The sequence below is a fragment of the Mauremys reevesii genome, linkage group 15, assembly GCF_016161935.1.
Source record: "Mauremys reevesii isolate NIE-2019 linkage group 15, ASM1616193v1, whole genome shotgun sequence".
Taxonomy (NCBI): Eukaryota; Metazoa; Chordata; order Testudines; family Geoemydidae; genus Mauremys; species Mauremys reevesii.
In genome coordinates, this window is record NC_052637.1 from 30,510,399 (window position 1) to 30,530,060 (window position 19,662).

At 45.6% G+C, this 19,662-nt stretch overlaps 1 protein-coding gene across 5 annotated transcripts in view; it reads right to left on the reverse strand.

The window, feature by feature from the left end:
• LLGL2 (LLGL scribble cell polarity complex component 2) overlaps window positions 1-19,662 on the reverse strand; it is a 53,427-nt gene that overhangs the window by 13,084 nt on the left and 20,681 nt on the right. For 4 of the 5 annotated variants that reach the window (XM_039500983.1, XM_039500982.1, XM_039500980.1 and 1 more), the window contains exons 3-16: window positions 17,038-17,135; window positions 15,567-15,648; window positions 14,198-14,313; window positions 13,309-13,467; window positions 11,686-11,848; window positions 11,356-11,488; window positions 10,301-10,355; window positions 9,889-10,043; window positions 5,203-5,420; window positions 4,439-4,506; window positions 3,222-3,375; window positions 2,982-3,086; window positions 1,440-1,732; window positions 1,019-1,172 (exon numbers count right to left, since the gene is read on the reverse strand). In XM_039500983.1, the coding sequence (XP_039356917.1) occupies window positions 1,019-1,172; window positions 1,440-1,732; window positions 2,982-3,086; window positions 3,222-3,375; window positions 4,439-4,506; window positions 5,203-5,420; window positions 9,889-10,043; window positions 10,301-10,355; window positions 11,356-11,488; window positions 11,686-11,848; window positions 13,309-13,467; window positions 14,198-14,313; window positions 15,567-15,648; window positions 17,038-17,135 (1,953 nt within the window). Of the gene's footprint in view, window positions 1-1,018; window positions 1,173-1,439; window positions 1,733-2,981; window positions 3,087-3,221; window positions 3,376-4,437; window positions 4,546-5,202; window positions 5,421-9,888; window positions 10,044-10,300; window positions 10,356-11,355; window positions 11,489-11,685; window positions 11,849-13,308; window positions 13,468-14,197; window positions 14,314-15,566; window positions 15,649-17,037; window positions 17,136-19,662 lie in introns of those variants that run through there. The other variant, XM_039500985.1, reaches the window with a different exon arrangement.

The following is a 19,662-nucleotide window of genomic DNA, read 5'->3' on the forward strand; positions in this document are numbered from 1 at the left end:
GATGTAGTTAGGGGGACTCAGTATCAGTATAGACACTGCGTTGATTACATAGACTGTTACCAGCTTTCAACAGCTATCCCACAATGCCCCGCACTGACAGTACAATTGATACGAGCACTCCTGGTGAGGATGCACACTGCCAACACAAGGAGCAAAGTGTAGAATGCACAATTACTGTGGCGGCTATATGCTGACCTAAGTTAGGTCAACTTAATTCTGTAGGCATGCCCTGAGTGCAGGCCATTATGCAATTGGTACAGTAAGGGCAAGTCTACACTACAAAATTAAACTGACCTAAGTTACATTGATGTACAGCCACCGCAGTAATTGAATTGGTTTTACACATCCACACTATGCTCCTTCTGATCGTAGTGCATGTCCTCACCAGGGGCGAGTGCACCAATTTAACTGCCAATGTGGGACATTTTGAGATGGTATCTGAAAGGCAGCAACAGTCGATGTAAGCAACGCAGTATCTACACTGACACTGTTGACCTAACTACACTGACTTAAGCACTATGCCTCTCACTGAGGTGGAGTTAAGTTGGTCTAGTGGGGGAGTTACATTGGTGGGAGATACATGTTAGTGTAGTCGCTTACAGAGTTATGTCAGAATAAGCAGTCTTACATTGACTTAACCCTGTAGTATAGACCAGGCCTAAGACTGAAGAGTAAGAACATCCGCATTATCCTGTTCCACCCACTGATATCCAAGCAGGACTTACAGGGCTCAAGCTTAGGGCTTGTCTACATGGGGAAGTTAGTGTGCTTTAAATTCACACTCTAGCTTACTGTACACTGACTCCCCACAAGTGCACACACTTACTGTGCACGAAGGGTGCCCTGAGGCAGTTTAGCTTAATATGACTCCAAAGTGTATTAAGTGAACACACACAAAGGCACTTCAATGTGCAGCAAGAGTGTCTACATGGGGAGTTAGTGCAGAACAGCTGGTGTGCATTAGCTACTGTGAGCTTACCCACCACATAGACAAGCCCTTCGAGACAGACTGACTCACCTCCCCAGTGATCCCACCACCAGCTCGCCGCTTCCTGCTAGACACCCTGCTTCTCCGGATCCGCCTGAACGACTGCCGGAGGGATTTCTTCAAGGACTTCACCCGAGACAAAGGGCCTTCCAAGGCCAGTTGGTCACTGGGATGCAACGTACATCTAAGACAAAAAAAGAGTTGGCAGGCGCGCTCAGTTGCTTTTCTGAACGGCTGGCAGTCACTATGGGAGCAACTGGTAGCTAGGCACGTGAACTCTTACTAACAAGCACAGGAGAGACACTCACCCCAGCAGAAGACGACTTTCCTCTATACCCATTGCTCTCCATAAACCAATACCAACTCTTACTAGGACAACGTGGAAGTGCTAGCCAGCCAGCTCCCATACCTAGGGAAGTATCCATATCATGCAAGAAAGGAAGAGACTTACTTGACAAAGACCAGTCGTTTCTGCTGGTGATCAAAGAGCCCAAAGCCATGACTGGTACCAAAGGCCACGAGCTTCCATTCAGAGTGAAGAGCCAGTGACGTGACCACCGCAGGCGGTTGACATTGAACCAGGACAAATGGTTGGAAGCCAGGTTCAAATCGGACAGGCTCATCTCGGGCCTTTAGCCTCTCGTGACCTTTCCACTTGTAGCCTTCTTGGTCCTGTAGTAAGTCTGCTTCAGCATGGTCCACAACATGCTCTGACTCTTCATCATTCAGTTCCATCACCAGTATCTGAGGGAACAGGAATAAGCTCAGAGGCCTTGTGCAATCCTCAGAGCTTTTAGACTCCACCTGATCTCTCTATGGCTTCAACATATATATTTGCTTCCAACGTGACCATATGCCTCCCCATCTGATTCCTACGACAAATGGATACCCATTGGACAAAGTTTCCATGTGAACTTTTGCCTCCCATTTTTTAATTTCTTCATTTGATTAATTATGTTGACAGCATGAAGTTCTAGCTACCAAATTTGGTGACTCCAAGTCAGACCATCCTAACTCATTCAGTGCTCCCTAAAGAGAGAGGGCTTGGGGGACAAAGCAAAGCACAGATGCTCATGGTCAGTTTACATGAAAGGAGACATGTTATGTCTTCACGGAAGGAGGATTGTAGCACTGGCTGACAGACACATTATACAGACCCTGAAATGGGGTCTTCTATCAAAGCAATAACACAGGCTCTTGCAAGGAACAGAAACAAGGGAGACAGCAGAGGCAGTTTCACCTTTTTTGGCTGAAGTACATAAGAATCATGTGCGTCAGTCACAGAAAAGGGTTATAGCATCAAGCTCTGAGAACAGGGAGGGCACAGAACCATCAACCCCCTGGCTGCCTTTGCACTAGATAGCGCTGGTTGCCTCCCCAGAGGCTCCTTGCGGCATGTGCTTAGATAGCAATCAGAAGCAAAGCAATACCTCCTCCTGTCAGCAGGATTGCGAACTGACCCAGCCACTCTAAGGTGCCACAAGTACTCCTGTTCTTTTTGCGGATACAGACTAACATGGCTGCTACTCTGAAACCACTTTAAATTGTCTCCAAGCTCCTCCATTATATGAATGTTGCAAGGTGGTGCCACTCACTGATTAGGCACTGGCAACACCAGGATCCAATTGGCTAGTTAGTAGGCAGCATGTCTGCACAAAATGCAAATAGCGGAGGTGTACAGACAACAGGTAGAGAAAATCAGGGGAAAAGTTTTAAAAAGCTGAAGCATAAAAACCCAGGCAGCTGGCAACTACCTCAGGGCTGATTGGCCAAATCAGACAGAAGGGGGAGAATACAGTATAGACTAGAAGGAGCTGACAGGTAGGAGGACCCTTCCACAGAATGGCTCTGTTTACAGAGTGAAGAAAACTCACCCACAGAGGGGAATCAATCTTGTATTCCATTTCTAGTTTGTGTTGTATCTCCTATGCTAGTCAAGAAGCACTCTTAAAAGCAGGCCACCAAAAAAAAATCAGTTTTGCGGTTTCAGTACCTGCCCTGCCGTACCAGCTACGGTCAGGTAGCCGCTGTATTTACACAGGTAAATCTTCTGGATCCCGAGCCTGGGGTCATCACTGTAAGGGTCAAAGGAACCAACCTGGTGGATGGAATGTAAAAAGGTCACATCAACACAAGCTGGCCTTAGCACTGCAGCTGCGAAGTGGACAGGCAAGAACAGTAGGAACCAAACTCTCCAGCTTCAGAAAGTTTACCTGAGTGATTGCCATCTCACCTTACGCAGCGGAGGCCATTCGTCCTCACCCAGCGGGTTCATGTTGTCATTGGGATCTGCGTCTGTGAGGAAGACCCTCACAGTGCTCAGCTTATAAAGGAGGCGCAAGCAAACACCTGAAGCATCCCAAAACCGCACAGTGCCATCTTCATGCCTGATGGAGAAGAGTCAGAAACAAGTCATGCACAGTCACTAGTAGCGGTCACAGCATGGGGAGAGAGCGGGAGGGAAAGAGGCAGAAAGAAAAAGCAGAATCCCCCATTCTAAGAGACCAGCTATTTTAAGGACAGAAGGCACAACCTGAGACATACATGCTAAGGTGTAAAGTAGTCCTTTTACACATCCCTGAATCCTAGGGAGAATTTTAGTTTGCACTCCTATTGGGTTTTATAAGCTGATGTTGTAAAATAGAGAATTTAAGAACACTGATAGAGCCAGACACAGGAAAGCAACAGTACCTTCAATTCACCTCCACCCCCCTACTCCTAGCCCACAGCAACTACAACATTCTGAGCCATGGATGACTGCACTGCTGATGCAGCTTTGATCTTTCCTGCAGCACCCCTGCATCTCTAGGAAAAGCTAGTTCTGTCAAGAATCCTGACACCGAAAATCCTATAGAACTGCCTGGCAGGGATGTTTGAAAAGTGCTATGAAATTCCAGATGAAAAGCAGTAGAGGGGCAGACTTCTTGTACAACATGGACAGGGACATTTTCATTCTAGCACCCAGTGTAACACCAGAAACTGAAATGTCTAGACCTCACAGGTCTGATTGTGCTCATTTGCATCAATTATGTAAAACTGCTGTAACTCCAATGGAGTTATTCTTGATTTATACTGGTGAGGGTGAGAGACAGACCTGCAGATGTATTGTTCCCTCTGAACTGGTATCACTTGTCTTTTGACTGTTAGTCTAAATTTCAACACTGGAATTAGTCTATCTTGGGAAGGGTCAATAGTTTTTTCAGGATGATCAAAGACAGGATGATTTTCTGTCACACAAGTTATGGCTTAACTCCTCTGACATCATGTTATAGGTCACCAGCTTTAAATGTCAGCAGTCCAGCTTCAAGAAGTGGTGACCTTCTCTCTGCAGAAAAGAACTCAGGAGTCAAGTCTATTCATGTGACACCCTTATGACAGGAACACACACAGTTCAAGAATGGGTAAATACTGGGCAAGAATCCTTGATTTTTAATCAGTTAAAGCACCTACCCTGTAAGAAGCAGGTCCCTCTGGGGAGGATCTGGAGCCAGGTTAGTGCCACCATCAATCGGCCATGGCTAAAAAGAAAACACTCTTGAAGACCACACCATGACTTTCTGTGAAATGAGAGTGCAACAGAGCATGCCATAGAGGGGGAGGAGAACGGGAAAGCATGAGCTACAAGGAAAGTGCATCTCTGTGTGTACGCTGTTAGAATTAAGATTAGATGTTCTCATTCTGATCTCATCAGCTGTACTGTCTTGGTTAGGAGTTGTTATATTCAAGTTTCCTCTTTAAGAAGCTGCTGTGGCTGAGAGCTCCTGGTTTAGAAGCAGCTTTGCTTGCTAGCACTGACTGCTGGAAACAATCTGAGCTGAAGCTCACTTTTACTAAGAACTCTGGCTTTCATCAGAACTAAGTACACCTCTACCCCGATATAACGCTTTCATCGGGAGCCAAAAAATATTACAGCATTTGCTTTGATCCACTGGAGTGTGCAGCCCCCCATCCCCCCAGAGAGCTGCTTTACTGCGTTATATCCGAATTCGTGTTATATCAGGTCACCTTATATCGGGGTAGAGGTGTATTTTGAATTCCAAATAGTTGTCTTCACTAAGTCAGTGGTGTTTTGGGAGCAGGACTTCTCAGTACTACCACTAACCACAACAGTGCGCCACTTGGCGCTCTGCAGCCAGTCGGGCAGAAAAGATACCTACTGAGTACGTTATAATGTTATGTGCATGTGAATGGGTGCATGCTTACAACTGCCATACCATATCTGAGTAATGAGAGTTCTGCTTGCTCCCAGCGCTGATCACCCTCTCCCACAGTTTCAGTGGGATATTGGAGACGTGGTGTGAACAGGTGATGGCTGAGCAGTGGAGAGATGCCAGGTACGGAGGATGGACTGCTGGCCAGCCTGCACTCTTCAGGTCTATTACCACCAGCTCTTCTTCGGCTAGCACCACCATAGCAGAGGGGTCATCAAACTCTGTGCAAAGAAAATTAATTGAAACTATTCAGCTGGCTTATTCTTTGGCTTTTGATAGTGCACCTAGTGCTTTAATCACAAAATTGGCTACATATGCTTTAAAAGTAGAAATAAGCTTTCTATAGAATAGGCATGAAAATATATTCCCATGAAGCTTCTCCCCACAAACATTATTTACTGCTGGTCACAATCAATACTCAACTCTTTTTGGGCTAACCTGCATATTTAGCCAGAAACTCGAAACAACAGCTCTCAACAAGTTTGACAAAACCTTAGCAGCATTAATAGAAAGTCCTGCAGACGGTCGGCCACAGCAGGAGTCAGATTTGGTCAACAATGTCATTTGGGTACGTCTAGACTGCAATAAAAAAACCTGTGGCTGTACCTGGGTCTGCTGACTCGGGCTCATAGGGCTCCGGCTGCAGGGCTAAAATTTCAGTGTAGACGTTAGGGCCCTGGCTCTGAGACCCTCCCACCTTGCAGGGTCTCAGACTCTATGCTCCATCCCCTGCCTGAACATCTACACTGCTATCTTTAGCCCCACAGCCTGCGAGCCCAAGTCAACTGACCCAGACTCTGAGACTCAGTGGCGTGGATTTTTTATTGCAGTGTAGATGTACTCAAAGAGGCCTTTGACCTACAGTTAGCTAATAATGCCTGGGATGGATAGGTATGTATTCACCCCGGCAAGGACTGTTTCAGTGCTATGTTAATACCTCAGTCCCTCAAGGTTAAGCTGCTTAAAAGCAGTAATGCAGCAGATTCTGGGAAATGCTGTGCTACTTGTAATTGACAAATGTTTACATTTCAGCTCTCAGACATCTGAAGCTTCCCTGCGTCTGGTGTGCTGTGCCATCTGCACTGCTTGAAAAGAGCATTTCTATACTTGTAACAGCACTACAATTATCAATTACATACAAAAAGCCGTTAATGCAACCACAGAGCTGAGACTTATAGCATTCTGTATTACTGTATATGACATTAACACTCAGAGGCACAACCAGAATTTTGCTAAGGAGGGGCTCAGATTACTAGCTGCCCCAAATGTGAGTAGCAATGCGATCCTGCACACCAGGACCACAACACCACTTACTCAACTTTGGCCTGGACAGCCCTTCATCAGCACAGAGGGCTGGCTGGATGCACAGCATCACACTGCCACTCATGTAAGTAGGGCCCAGACAGCACTCTGTCACATGGTCATGGGCCCTCTGGGCTCCTCTCCCTTCACTGCACCCTTATCTTCATGCTTTTACATGTGTTACAAGGTGGCCACGTTATAACCGACGAGAAACCAAAGTTGGGCTCTACCAACTATAACAATGTTTAAAAGGGGACTGGATAAATTCATTGTGGCTAAGTCCATAAATGGCTATTAGCTAGGATGGGTAAGAATGGTGTCCCTAGCCTCTGTTCGTCAGAGGATGGAGATGGATGGCAGGAGAGAGATCACTTGATCATTGCCTGTTAGGTTCACTCCCTCTGGGGCACCTGGCATTGGCCACTGTCAGTAGACAGATACTGGGCTAGATGGACCTTTGGTCTGACCTGGTACAGCCATTCTTATGTTACCCATAATCTAAAATTATTTATTAATTCAGGTTTTTCAGCTCTTAAAAAGCATCATATAAAAACTATATAAGTACACTTTATTTCAGTGTGAAGTCTAATGAAGTGAACACAGCTGCATTCACATCAACGCATGGTAACCATGCCCACTTATCATACCCTACACAGCTCTCCTTGGCCATCTCTCTGCTCGCAACTCTATTTGGGTTAGTTTTGCACTCTTAAATTCACCTCCTGATCACTTGTCTGACCACCTGAAGTATAAGACTCAAAATCTATTAAACAAACCCTACAAGACACTCCATATATTAACATTTGCTTCAAGTAAATTATTTCTCTACCTCACACTGGGTTGGTAGTTAGGTGATCTGGGTTGTACTTCTGACTCTGGCCTGCTGAACAACCTTAGGCTAGTCACTTCTGTGACTCAGTTTCTCCATATATAACGTGGGGGGGAGGGGCAGGAGAAATACGATATAGCTAAGAGAGCAAAGTGTTTTGTTACTTTGCTCCTCAGTCTGCTGTCCTTCACTGTGCCTAATTCAGATAAACTCTGCAGGGGAGCGACCCAGTCTCTTGTACATCCACAGAGCACCATGCACCTATAAGCACTATATAAATATAGTGAGCACTGCACCTTGGTACAGCATTAATAGTATGGGCAGTAGACTGTACATGCACAGTTTAACAGTACAGGCAATAGAGTGTTACACATGCATCTCCCATACATCCACCCACCAACAGCTGAAAACAAACAGGAGCAGCCAATCTGCATGTTTGTTTATTTTTTTTTTTTTAAGTATTCTCAGTCTGAAGATGGGGGAAGGGGAAGAGTTGCTTTCTAGAATCACGCTGCTATACACAAGCTTTACACTCATTAATTTAAGTGGCTATGGAATATAACCACCCCTCTCTACTTCCATCATGAAGAACACCCTAAGGGGTGCGTGAGGTGAGCTGGGCAGATCCACTAGTATTAGGCACTCAGCCACAAGGAAGCTTGCCGACCACAGACATGACATTTAATATTAAATAACTTCCTGGTCTGAAGTGCTGCAGCTACAGCTTCCTCTAACAGCTCCTGGGTGCACACATTAGAAACATGCAAACTGGATGGCTCAATTCTTGGGCAGTACAAGCTTGGCAGCTTGTAGTTATTTCAGGTTAAAGGCTCTTAATTCACATCCAGGAATTGTGTTTAGAAGTGTCAAGTGTGACACTAAAACTCTGGTTATTCCAACTTTAAATATATTCTCTTGTCAGCATCTCAGAGCAGACACCTGCAAGATTAAAAAAAATAGGCTCATGTACTTCTATATGATCTATAAAGGAGGACTGAAAGGTTGTCTTTTAAAATAAGAAATTCAGGTCTTGTCTATCCTGGAAGACACTGTAGCCTTATCTATAATAGGCAGTCTAGTGTCAACAAGGTTATAATGACAAACATCTTTCTTGCTTTCATCATATATCATAAAGAAGCAATTAAAGTCCATCTTAAATAATCCTTTAAAGCCATCCGTAGGAAAACATGGAAACAGCTACAGTGTTTAAGTTTCCAGACTAGATGTCTGCTTCTCCAAGACATCCATCTATTAAAACCAGAAGTCTTCTCTGTATTGCAGACCACCATGAACTGAAAAACCTAGCAAGGCTAAGTAGCACATGACAGGAGAGAGTTGCCCACAAAACCCCTCGAGTTTTGCAATTCACTGAAGCATCCTTTCTTACTGTATATTTCTGTTCATTCATTCATTAGATCTGGAGAATCCTTCTCCAGATGTTCTTGAGCTGTAAGAAGGCTGCTCTTGCCTTAAAATAACTAAGTTGACATCTGTTCTGAAGATGAGAATCAGTAGCAATAGTGAAATGGGCAGGAGAAGCAGAAAGGTTTTGAGGGAAGAGTCAGGTTGGGGTGGGATCACTGCAGGGGCGGCTCTTGCGATTTCGCTGCCCTGAGCACGGCGGCATGCCGTGGGGGGCGCTCTGCCGGTCACCGGTCCCGCGGCTCCAGTGGACCTCCCGCAGGCACACCTGTGGATGCTCCACCGAAACCAGGGGACCAGCGGACCCTCCGCAGGCACGCCTGCGGGAGGTCCGCCGGAGCCGCCTGGCACCCTCCCGGCGACCGGCAGAGCGCCCCCCGCGGAATGCCGCCCCAAGCACGCGCTTGGGGTGCTGGGGTCTGGAGCCGGACCTGGATCACTGACACATTTCAGATTTGATGAATAAAGGGAGGAAGTGATTCCAGGTACTGCAAACTTCGGCAGCAAAGGCTCCACGTTGCTAGCAGGAACAGGAGAAGCTATGGGACATGCTGATTGGGAGATGGTGGAACAAATACGACTGAGTCATTTCTAAGCTGTATAAAAAATGTAAACATTTGTGTTGGCCAGCAGAGAATGAACAAAATGCTTTGTTTACTGACCCTTCATTGTAATCTTAACCTTTGTTTATACGCTACATGGAGCCTCATGTCATAAACCCAGACAATAATTAAGAAAGCCGCTCACGCCCAGTCTGAGATTAAAAAACAATTACAGTTCCCTTTGATGAGCTGTCTCTTAATTACAACATTCAGAACTGGATCTCGTCTCTTAATCATGCCCCAAGTCCAACATTGCTCTGTTTCCATGAGCTGATAAGAGCGTGAACAACAATATAACAAGTGGTTTTAGTGGGTGCTTATGAAGTTTGTAGCTGATCCATCACTGCTGTCAGTATTTCACACTTCACTTATGAATGGCATCTTTAGACATTGAAAATGATACAAAACAACACAAGCAAAACAGTGCTTTGCATCTAAGCTGCTACTTGTCATACCCAGAATCTCCACGCACAGAGCAACTCCAAGATTGCCCCTTACTCTTCAGAAGAGAAGGGGCACCTTCTCAACACATACCTGCAGCAGGATCTGCATTGCAGATGACAAAGAAGTCTATCACCCGAGATGTAAAGTCAAAGGCAATCTGCTGGCTGCCACGGACGACAGAGATACTGTGCCGGTCACCATAGCTAGCCCGGGGCATCCCTCCTTGGAATATAATGTAAGGTGGCCTTAAAAACAAAGACACACATTTGTGCTCTCTTTAGTGTCCATCTATTTCACTGGAAACTTATTAACTGAGAAAGTCTAAGGCCCCAAAGTTTGACAAAGGCTCCCAACAGTGTTACTCAAAAGGGGCTACATGTGTGAGACAAGTGTAGTCAGCAATGGATTACAAGAAAGCTTGTGCTCCCCCCACACAATCCTATTATTTTAAGCATCTTTTGTGAACAGTAGGTGGGAGGGAGATGAATAACTAAGAACCTACCCATTCTTCGTCATCTGCCAATAAATCTTGGAAATGGCCTTGCAAGGGAAAGGACCTAGGATGACAGATTTGCAAAGTTACCACAATTGTAAGATGCATCTTACATTAGGCGGAGTTCATATTTCTCGCAAGGGGAAGCAGAGTGGAAATTGAAGGCACTTTTAAATTATTCTGCTTTATACTGACAAAAGTGCCAAATACATGGTATGGCCACATGAGCTGGAAAGTCTGTGGAGCAGTGGCACTGCACTGTGCTGAACTCAGAGAAGCCGTACTTTCTCTAGGAGATGCCACTTCTAGTAGTATTATTCAGTGTGAAGGCGGCCAAGGCCAAAGGGTAGTGGACTTGTATCACTGACAGAAGTATCATGTGGTGTACCTGGCTGGCAAGAGCTAGGAGCACTGCACTACAAGCCGGCTGTACCCCAGAAGTGTCTCAATTTCCAGCACTCCCTTCTGGTTAATGCAGGGCTGATAGTAAGCTCTAAAGGCCAGGTCAGGCCAATATGGAGGCCTCCATATGGCAAAAGGAAGAAGTCAGCCTCTTTTGGGGAGTTTCAGCCAACAAGAGGCATCACTTCCTCTTTAGCACTCAAGCAACAGACAGGAAAAGAAATCCACTTAGCTCATATAGAGGAGTCACTTGGCTCTTGCTAAAGAAGAGCTGGACACCTGACTCAGAACAAGGAATAAAACCGAATCCCTAGGCTCCTTTCCTGATAATGTGAGCTATGCTTCTGTACACAGATTTTTTTTTATTTTTTTTTTAACAAACACCTCCAGCTCATCTATGCTCAGCATCAAGTTAGGCATCCTTGCTTCAGCAGAGTTCAAAGCCAAAGCAAACTGGATTTAAGAGACCCCTTTGAGTTAAGATGTTTAAGGCCCATTGGGGCAACAGCTCTGCATTGTGCTGCCATGACTACACACCAGGGGAGAGCTTGATTCTGAGATCCCACAGGGGCTTGAAGTGAGTTTGAATTTAAGAACAGTTCAACAAAAACAGTTTAAGCCTCAGCACAGAAGCAGTTTGTTTCTATCACACATATACTGACCATAAGGCACTTTGCTTTCCAGGGGCTCAGGCTGCCTGTTATCATTGGATACTGGCCACTGGGCATAACTTCCATCATAATGGCAGCTAATGATTTGACGGCCATCCTTCTGCCAAAAGAGGTTCTCCAGTTGCTAGGGAGGAAGAGAGACAGAATGACTGATATATCCAGAGAATCATTAACCCTTCCAGAACCAGAATATACATTCATAGGAGAGAAATAACTAAGTTGGCTCTCCCTGCACCTCCTGGGTCTATATTTCTTCAGAGAACCCTGGAGAGAGGGGGGCTCGACTTCCCCATGCCCAATGATTTCAGCCATCATTAATACCTGACTGCCCAGGAAGTGGTGTGACACTCTTTTGTTATGCAGGTCCCAGAGGACAATGAGGCCCCTGCTGTATCCAATCAGAATCTGGCCAGGATTCCTGGGATGCTCCCGTAAGGCTTCCACCAATTCAAACGACCGCCTGTTACGATAGTCTTCTGGCACCCTGGGCAAAATGCGGAAAAAAATTAATCCACGTGCAGCTGAATATGACAGCCACATTGACAGTGTAAGTATGGGAGAGAAACATGTTGGGAATAACAGGGAAGGTGAAACTCTCAGAAAGGTGAGAACAAGCAAGGTATCTTTTCAAACACAGCCAAGATCCTAACGATTTGCAGGGCATTAAGCAAGGAAGCTACTGTGGAGCCTCTAAATGAGAGGACCTCCTTGCCCAGTCCCACCATCAGAAGGGGAAATCAGATGCCTATGATAAAATCTACAGCAGGAAGCCCACAAAGTGGGGTGTAGAAAGGATGTGAGCTACCTCCCTCTCCAGTCCCACTGACAGGGACATGGAAAGAGTGGAGAGGAGAGCCACAGGCAATGGGATGAAGCTGACACAAGCCTGTAGCCAACTGTTTGTGCTTACGGCCAGCACCGTAAGCAACACATTCCAAAAATTTGTTTTTTGGTGATATTCCCACCTCAAAAGGTTACAGGTACATAAGGAATCAGGAATTTTCAAAAGCATCCAAAGTGCCATAGGAACCATGGGCACTTTTGAAAATGTTACACTGAGTTTCTGTAGACATGGGCAAAGTTGCTACCTCTTTCCTATCACCCATACAAAAAATTAAATGCCTTGTTAAGCCTTCAAATGAATTTAATATTTGTTTGCAAGACTGGGATACATAATCATGAGTAAGGCTACGGTTACGTCACTGAAGTTGCAGAAGTCACAGAATCCATGACTTCCAGAGACTTCCATGACATTGGAGCACTGCAGCAGCAGCTGGGGGACCCTGGAGCTCCCCAGCCCCACAGGGCAGTGGAGGATCCTCCCTCCCAGCCCCCGCCAAAGGCATGGGATGCCCCACCCCCAGCTCCAAACCCCTCAGCAGGAGTGGAAGCCACAGCCCCCAGCCGCTGGATTCAGCGGGACACGGTACTGGACCCTCCTGCCTCCCCATTTTGTCAGGGATGTTTTTAGTAAAGGTCATGAAGAGGTCATGGGCAATAAACAAAAATTCACAGAAGTCATGGACAGGTCACGGCTTCTGTGAATTTTTGTTTATTGCCAATGACCGGTCCATGACTAACTAAAAATATCCATGACAAAATCGTAGCCTTAATCATGAGACAGGCACAGCATTTGCAGACCTACTAAATGCTTCCCCTACATAGTTCTGCAATGTTCTACAGCACCTCTGCTATGAATGTCTTGGGTTATTCCTGACCAGAAAATACCATCTGTATAATGCAGACAAAATAGGGCCCAGAGTAAGGATGTCTCTCTCCAACAACATCCAACATTTGCAGTCTGTAACAGTTAATATAAGCCAGGCTCCAGTGTACACGCTGGAATAAAAAAATGGTTAAGTGCAACACACTCAACCTTCCCCTTCTGACTGTCATGCTAAATGTCATAATAAATCCCATTGGTCAATATGCCCATTTGCTCACCGCTGAAGCACTGCTTCAGAGGTGATGGTCCTATCCTCTAACAGTCTGAAGGATGGGAGCTCTACCACAAAGACATTGCCGCTCTCAGTGCCAAGGTACAGAACTTCCCGCGATGAATGTGGAAGGACAACAGTTATCTGGGTGGCACTTGGAGGAGATCTGTGGATGCAAAAAGAAACCAGTTAACTGCCTGTGAAAGAGATCAGTTCTAGAGAGAAGCAGCTATGGTATTCATTTAAACGGCTGCATTGAGCCTCAAATGAAAGCTGACCCCCTGCTTTACCCATAAGCAATTTGCAAGAGATTCAGTAGGCATTTTGCTGGACAAATGGAGCTTTGAGCCCGGACCTTGGTTTTTTTGGAAGCAAAGCACCAGCTTTAAAATAAACCTAAAAATAATCCAGAAATGCATTGCGAGAGCGCTGTGTGTGTTAGATGAGTTTCCCTCCAGTAGTGACTAACTACCCGAAGAAGCAGAAAGAAATAAGTTGTCCAGGGACTCAAAAAAATTAAACTAGAAATACTGGGATATTTTAAACTGGTTTAAAATGATTTAGTTAAATCCATGGACACACTTATTGATGTAAGACTAGTTACAGTGGTAAGCTCAACAGATATGTCAGGTTTAAATTGATTTGAGAGTACAGAGTTGCACAGATTTAACTAAATGTATTTTAAAAGTAGACCTTTAAATTGGTACCCCTTTGTATTCAGATGAGGCCTCATTCAAATCCTGTTGGCATCAATGGAAATACCCCTATTGACTTCAGTAGAAAGTGGATTGGGCCCTAACTCAGGGCACTGTGTACTAAGCCATGTCAGAGTGCATTTTATAAGCTCCTGTGTGGGCAGCACAGGAAGAAGAGAGAGCAATATTAGGGCACATTACCCAGGAGGCCCTCGTAGTGTGAAGCGTTGCTCCTCCTGCAGCTCAGATGCCCCACTACGCTGCTTCAGGCTCCAGAGATGCAAGCTGTTATCATCCAGCAGTGTCACCAGTTGGCACTAAAATCAAGAGACATGATCATAAAGAAAGTAACCTATTTAAAAGCAGTACACTAAGTCAAGCAATAAACCACTGCTGTTCAGTGATTATCTCAGTTAATGCCAGATTCAGGACCCAGTCACAGAGTGGCAGACTTATACAGTTGTATTCAGCAGAATTCTGACGACTCAGGCAGTAAAGGACTTAGGGACTACACAGAATGGCCTGCAGGCTTAAAAGCATTTATTGCCTGCTTCTGTATCCTATATACCAGCAGGGAGGGATGAGGGCTTGATCCTTGAAGGATGCAATATTAGCTGCACTTTCATCAGTTGGGAAGTCCCACACTCTGCTACCTATTTCAGAGAGCTATGTTGTAGCTAGCATGCAGTATTTACATCCTTCATGGTTTGCTAAAGTGGGCACACACCCCTCCACACCCCGGCTTTGGGAGTTGCTGGTGTATTCCACTTCACCACTCATCTTACATTCTCTGCATCCAACTTCCTCCTCAAGGGTGGTGCCACAGACTCCTTTTATGAGCCCAACCCTGCCAGTTGTACATTCAAATGAAGCATTTTGCCTGCTGAAGCCACACCTGGTACAACCATGTAATACTCCCCATGGGAGTTTCAGTTTATACCATTAAGTTCTGAGTGGTTTACTATCTAGAGAATTCACACCCTCTCAGTTGCTCTCCCCAAACGGGTGAATCAGACAGTAAAGAGGCTGGTCTGCTAGTTAGTCAGGTTCGGGGGGTGGGTGGGTGGGTGGGAGAGGAGGAGGGCAATTTGAAAGCCAACAGGCATCTGGGGAATTTTATCGTCCCATTTTTAGGTGAAGCCACACTATGCAAGAGCAAAGGAAGGAAGCTTAGAAGTGGTTAGGTTAGCCAAAGAATGATGAAACCTGTTGAGCAGCAGCTGCTGTTTCATCTGGCGAGCACTGCACAGCACAGAGGAAAATAAATGGGTATGATCCCACTACAGGAATGCAGGTTGCAATACAAAAGGAAGCCCTTGCAGACAGCCTCTTGCAACAGCAACTATCCTAATCCTGTTGCCACTATCACAAGGTGCTTTCTGAGCTCAGTTAAAAAGGTGCTGCTCTCTCTATTTTTATGACTAACATCTTCATGACAATGGGTGCTATTTACAGCACAATGAACAACACTGGGGAGAACACAGACATTACACAGCCCAAAAGGATTCTAGAACTCAGGGCCTGGAGGTGAGTACACACACACACACACAGGTATATGAATTCCACTCACCTGGCCGGGAATAAAGTGTATCTGCATGACGGTATTGTTCTCTTCATGTAAACCCATAAACTCCACCCCAGGAGCTCCATATCTGAAATGTTTGTTGAGGATCAATAGTATTAAAGATCATCTACAGCTACAATCACTTGAGGAGTAGTTGCTAGCAAATGAGATGAGATTTAGTTAGAAACCAAATGGAGTCAGTGGTTATCATAGATTCCTTTGAATCCATACATGCCTAGTTTGAGTTTAGTGTGCACACAACAATGGAAAGCATGTACAGACGTTTTTACTTGGTAGTTTAGGGGCAATACAGAAAGGGTGGCTGGACCCTGCTTTCTCCAAAGGTTGTTAGTGGTTTCCCACACACTTCAATCCCTGCTTAACCAATCTGTAACCAGGAGACAGATGGCTAACACCTTCCTGCAGAGCTCAGCCTCTCTGAACACAAACAGTGCTGAAAATGATTAAGCAAGCATAGACAGCTCTAACTTTTCCTTTCTGGGTTGGAGTGACACGCCTCTTTCATCCCAAACTCAGCTGGCCTTGTGTCATGGGAACCACCTCTCAATGCCTTTGTGTATACACAATACACGCTATCCTGGGACTGGACAAACAACCACCTTCAAATGTTTTACTTCTGGCCCACTATTGGGGGACTTTAGGGTCCTAGATGAAGACTAATCCAGGAAGCAGAATGTCTTCATGGCTTAAACTTCAACCTTTGAGATGGTATTGAATAAAAAATAATCTCCCTCCCCCAGTTTATAGTATAAATAAGATACCCTTGGCATTTAAAATAAGGGACAATTAGCTTTTAAGGCCAGAAAGCATCATTATGCTCATCTATTCTGATCCTCCACATATGATCTTACTTGGTAAAAGGAATTTGTTGTACACAGTGTTATTGTAGCCATGTTGGTCCCAGGATATCAGAGAGGCAAGGTGGGCGAGGTAATATCTTTTATTGGGTCAACTTCTGTTGGTGAGAGAGAGAATTTTTGAACTTACACCAAGCTTGTCTTCAGGTCTGACCTGAAGATGAGCTCTGTATAAGCTCAAAAGCTTGTCTCTTTCACCAATAGAAGTTGGTCCAATAAAAGATATTACCTCACCCATCTTGTCTCTCTAAAAGAATCGGATCACTTCACCCCCTTTTACTGCTTCCATATAATACATACAAATGTTAAATGCCTTATATGAACACAACTACATATAAAACTGGATAAAGGAAGACAAGATTCATTAGGTGTGTTCCGTGTACTTTGCTTATTTTTGAAGATATTTCTAGTCTGTAGTGGAAAATATAAGGTGCAAAATTAAGCAAGAGTAATTAAGCATCTCTCTAAAAGTAGTGCTAGAGCTCAAACAGAAGGTTCCTGGGTGAAGTTCTTTCCTTTGTTTGTCGGATAAATCTCCAGACAATCTAAGAATCCAACCTGACACTGCAAGTTGTGAATCACACATGTAAAAAGGATACAGTTTGATGGCTCCTGATCTGGTCCCGATAGCCATAAGATGGAGAAAGGGGCTATATCCCAATGCACTGGGCTGGTGGGGAAATCCATGTTCTACAGTCTGGAGAAAACAAAAACATACCTCAAGGACATGTAGTTTCATGAGCAGAAGCCAGAAATTAAATATGGTTTAGTTGTTTCAAACATAGCATGTTCAAGGATAATGTTTTAAGTCAAAAGATGCTCCAACAGAAGAAGTTTGGTTGTCTCAGTTCAACTCTGTCAATAACCATCAAATCTACTTACCAAGATCTGCTTGTTATTCAGTACAGATGCATAAACATTGTAATACTGCAACTTTCACTACAATAGAAATGGCAAAGGAATATTCCACAACAAGGAACCAGTTGGACTCCTGACGTTTTGTAAAGGTTATAAACTTAGAAATTCACCTGAGCACAACCTACAAGACTCACGACAATGCACCCAGTCAATCCTCTTATCAACTCCACTTCATGCAAGTCTACTTTGTTAAATCATGATTCAAGCTCTGGACATCTCCAGAGTTCATTCCTGAAACTGACTGATAATTACTGCTTGAGTTTTAGTCGAGTTAGACTTCCAATAAGTCAGCCTGTATAACATCCTCTTATGCATGGGTGCCAGGTTTGTATAAGTTTTGGTGGTGCCAGAACGGGTCTAAGCAAAGCCGTCCCGTCCCTCGGATAGACTGGGGCAACCGACCCAGACCCTGCACTTCAGGGGGACGTGGAGTCCAGGGCGGCCTAGGGGATAGTGGGGGGCCTGGCCCCAGCAGCAGCGAGCAACCCAGCCTGGCCAGCTCCTGGTGTTGTTCAGGGCCAGAAACCAGAAAGGGGCAGGGGATTGGGGGAAGAGGTGGAACGGGGGAGGGGAGAGGACTCAGCAGGGCCAGGAAGAGGCAGGGCAGGGCGAGGGCAGAGCAGGGCCAGGTCACTCGCTGCTGCCAGCGCCAGGCCCCGGCTATCCCCCTAGGCCGCCCTGGACCCCGCGTCCTCCTGAAGTGCGGGGCCCCCCAAAGTGTGGGGCCCAGGGTAGTTGCCCTGGTACATCCTATGGACAGGATGGCTCTGAAAATATAAGCCCAAACATTGGTGGAGCCAGGCCCACATTCCTGAATATTGGTGGAGAACGGGCACCATGGGCTCATATAACTCATCACCTATGCTCTTATGTATAGCTTGTATATCAATTCCTGCTAGCAGCCTTATGGCAAGTGCCCAGAATGGACTCAACGTACCAGCCAAGAAGGCAACATCCCACAGGGCAGTTGGGAAAACTGGTGAATCTGGTATCCAATTCCCAAACATAGCAGGGGACAATGGGTTTTATTCACAGTATCTAGAGGCCTATCAAGCCATAGCAAACTAGCTCAGAGAGGCTCTATTACTGATTAGAGAGAGATGTTCATGACTAGCGGATAAGAGCACAAAAAGCAGCTTGCTTGGTTTCAGCAACTGCCATATAATACATGCGTAGACCAAAACGCACAATTTGGAGGGGACATGTACTACCTACCTAGGTACGCAAGAAGTTTACTGGCTACAGACACCTATGTAAAGTGTTTAAGAGTAAACAATGTCTTAAGAGTGCAGTCAACAACTACGGCACTACTGCGATTTGGAAACAGCTCAGATTCTAGTCTTCAGAAGTGCCAGTGTACAGTGGGCCCAAGCCCTGGATATCTGAACATTTTGTGGTCTTAAGATGGTAACTACAATTAGATCTGAAGAGAGTTGTAGGTTATGCGCTTCCAAAGGGAAAGTCATTTCTAAACAGACCACAGGACAAGTCAGAGAACAAATGGAGTGCTCCTTTACTTAGTTCCACATTTAGAAATTGTGCCGGCATAGCTATGTCAGTTAGGGCTTGGCTACACTTGAAAGTTGCAGCGCTGGTGGAGGCTTTCCAGCGCTGCAATTAGTAACCGTCCACACCTGCAAGGCACATCCAGCGCTGCAACTCCCTGGCTGCAGCGCTGGCTGTACACCTGGTCTGGTTGGGGTGTAACGATTGCAGTGCTGGTGATCCAGCGCTGCTCGTCAAGTGTGGACACACACCAGCGCTGTTATTGGCCTCCAGGGTATTAGCAGATATCCCAGAATGCTTTTATAAATTACTCTCTTTGTTTTGTTATGCAGCCTCTCTTTGTTTTGTTGTGAACTCGGGGCTCCGGAGCTTGATCGGAGCTGCTTATAACACAGCTCCTGTTTGCTTTGATCAATCTGTACCTGGCTGTGAACAATCAAATGAGATAATGAGGCAGGCAGGGAGTGAGTGTTTGCTTGACAGAGAAACAGCGGGGAGTCTGTTTGGATGCAGGCTGTTTGCAATTAAGAGTTAAGACTAAGGGGTCACGAACATTTTCTGATTTTTCAAGGCAGGAAGCTAAACACACAGTGTTGGCTCCAAAAATCCACTCTCTCTCTCCCCCGCTCCCTGTCACACTACACCACCCCCCACCCCCCTCTTTTGAAAAGCACGTTGCTGCCACTTGAATGCTGGGATAGCTGCCCATAATGCATCACTCCCAACAGCACTGCAAATGCTGCAAATGTGGCCACACACCAGCGCTGGTAGCTGAGAGTGTGGCCACACACCAGCGCTGT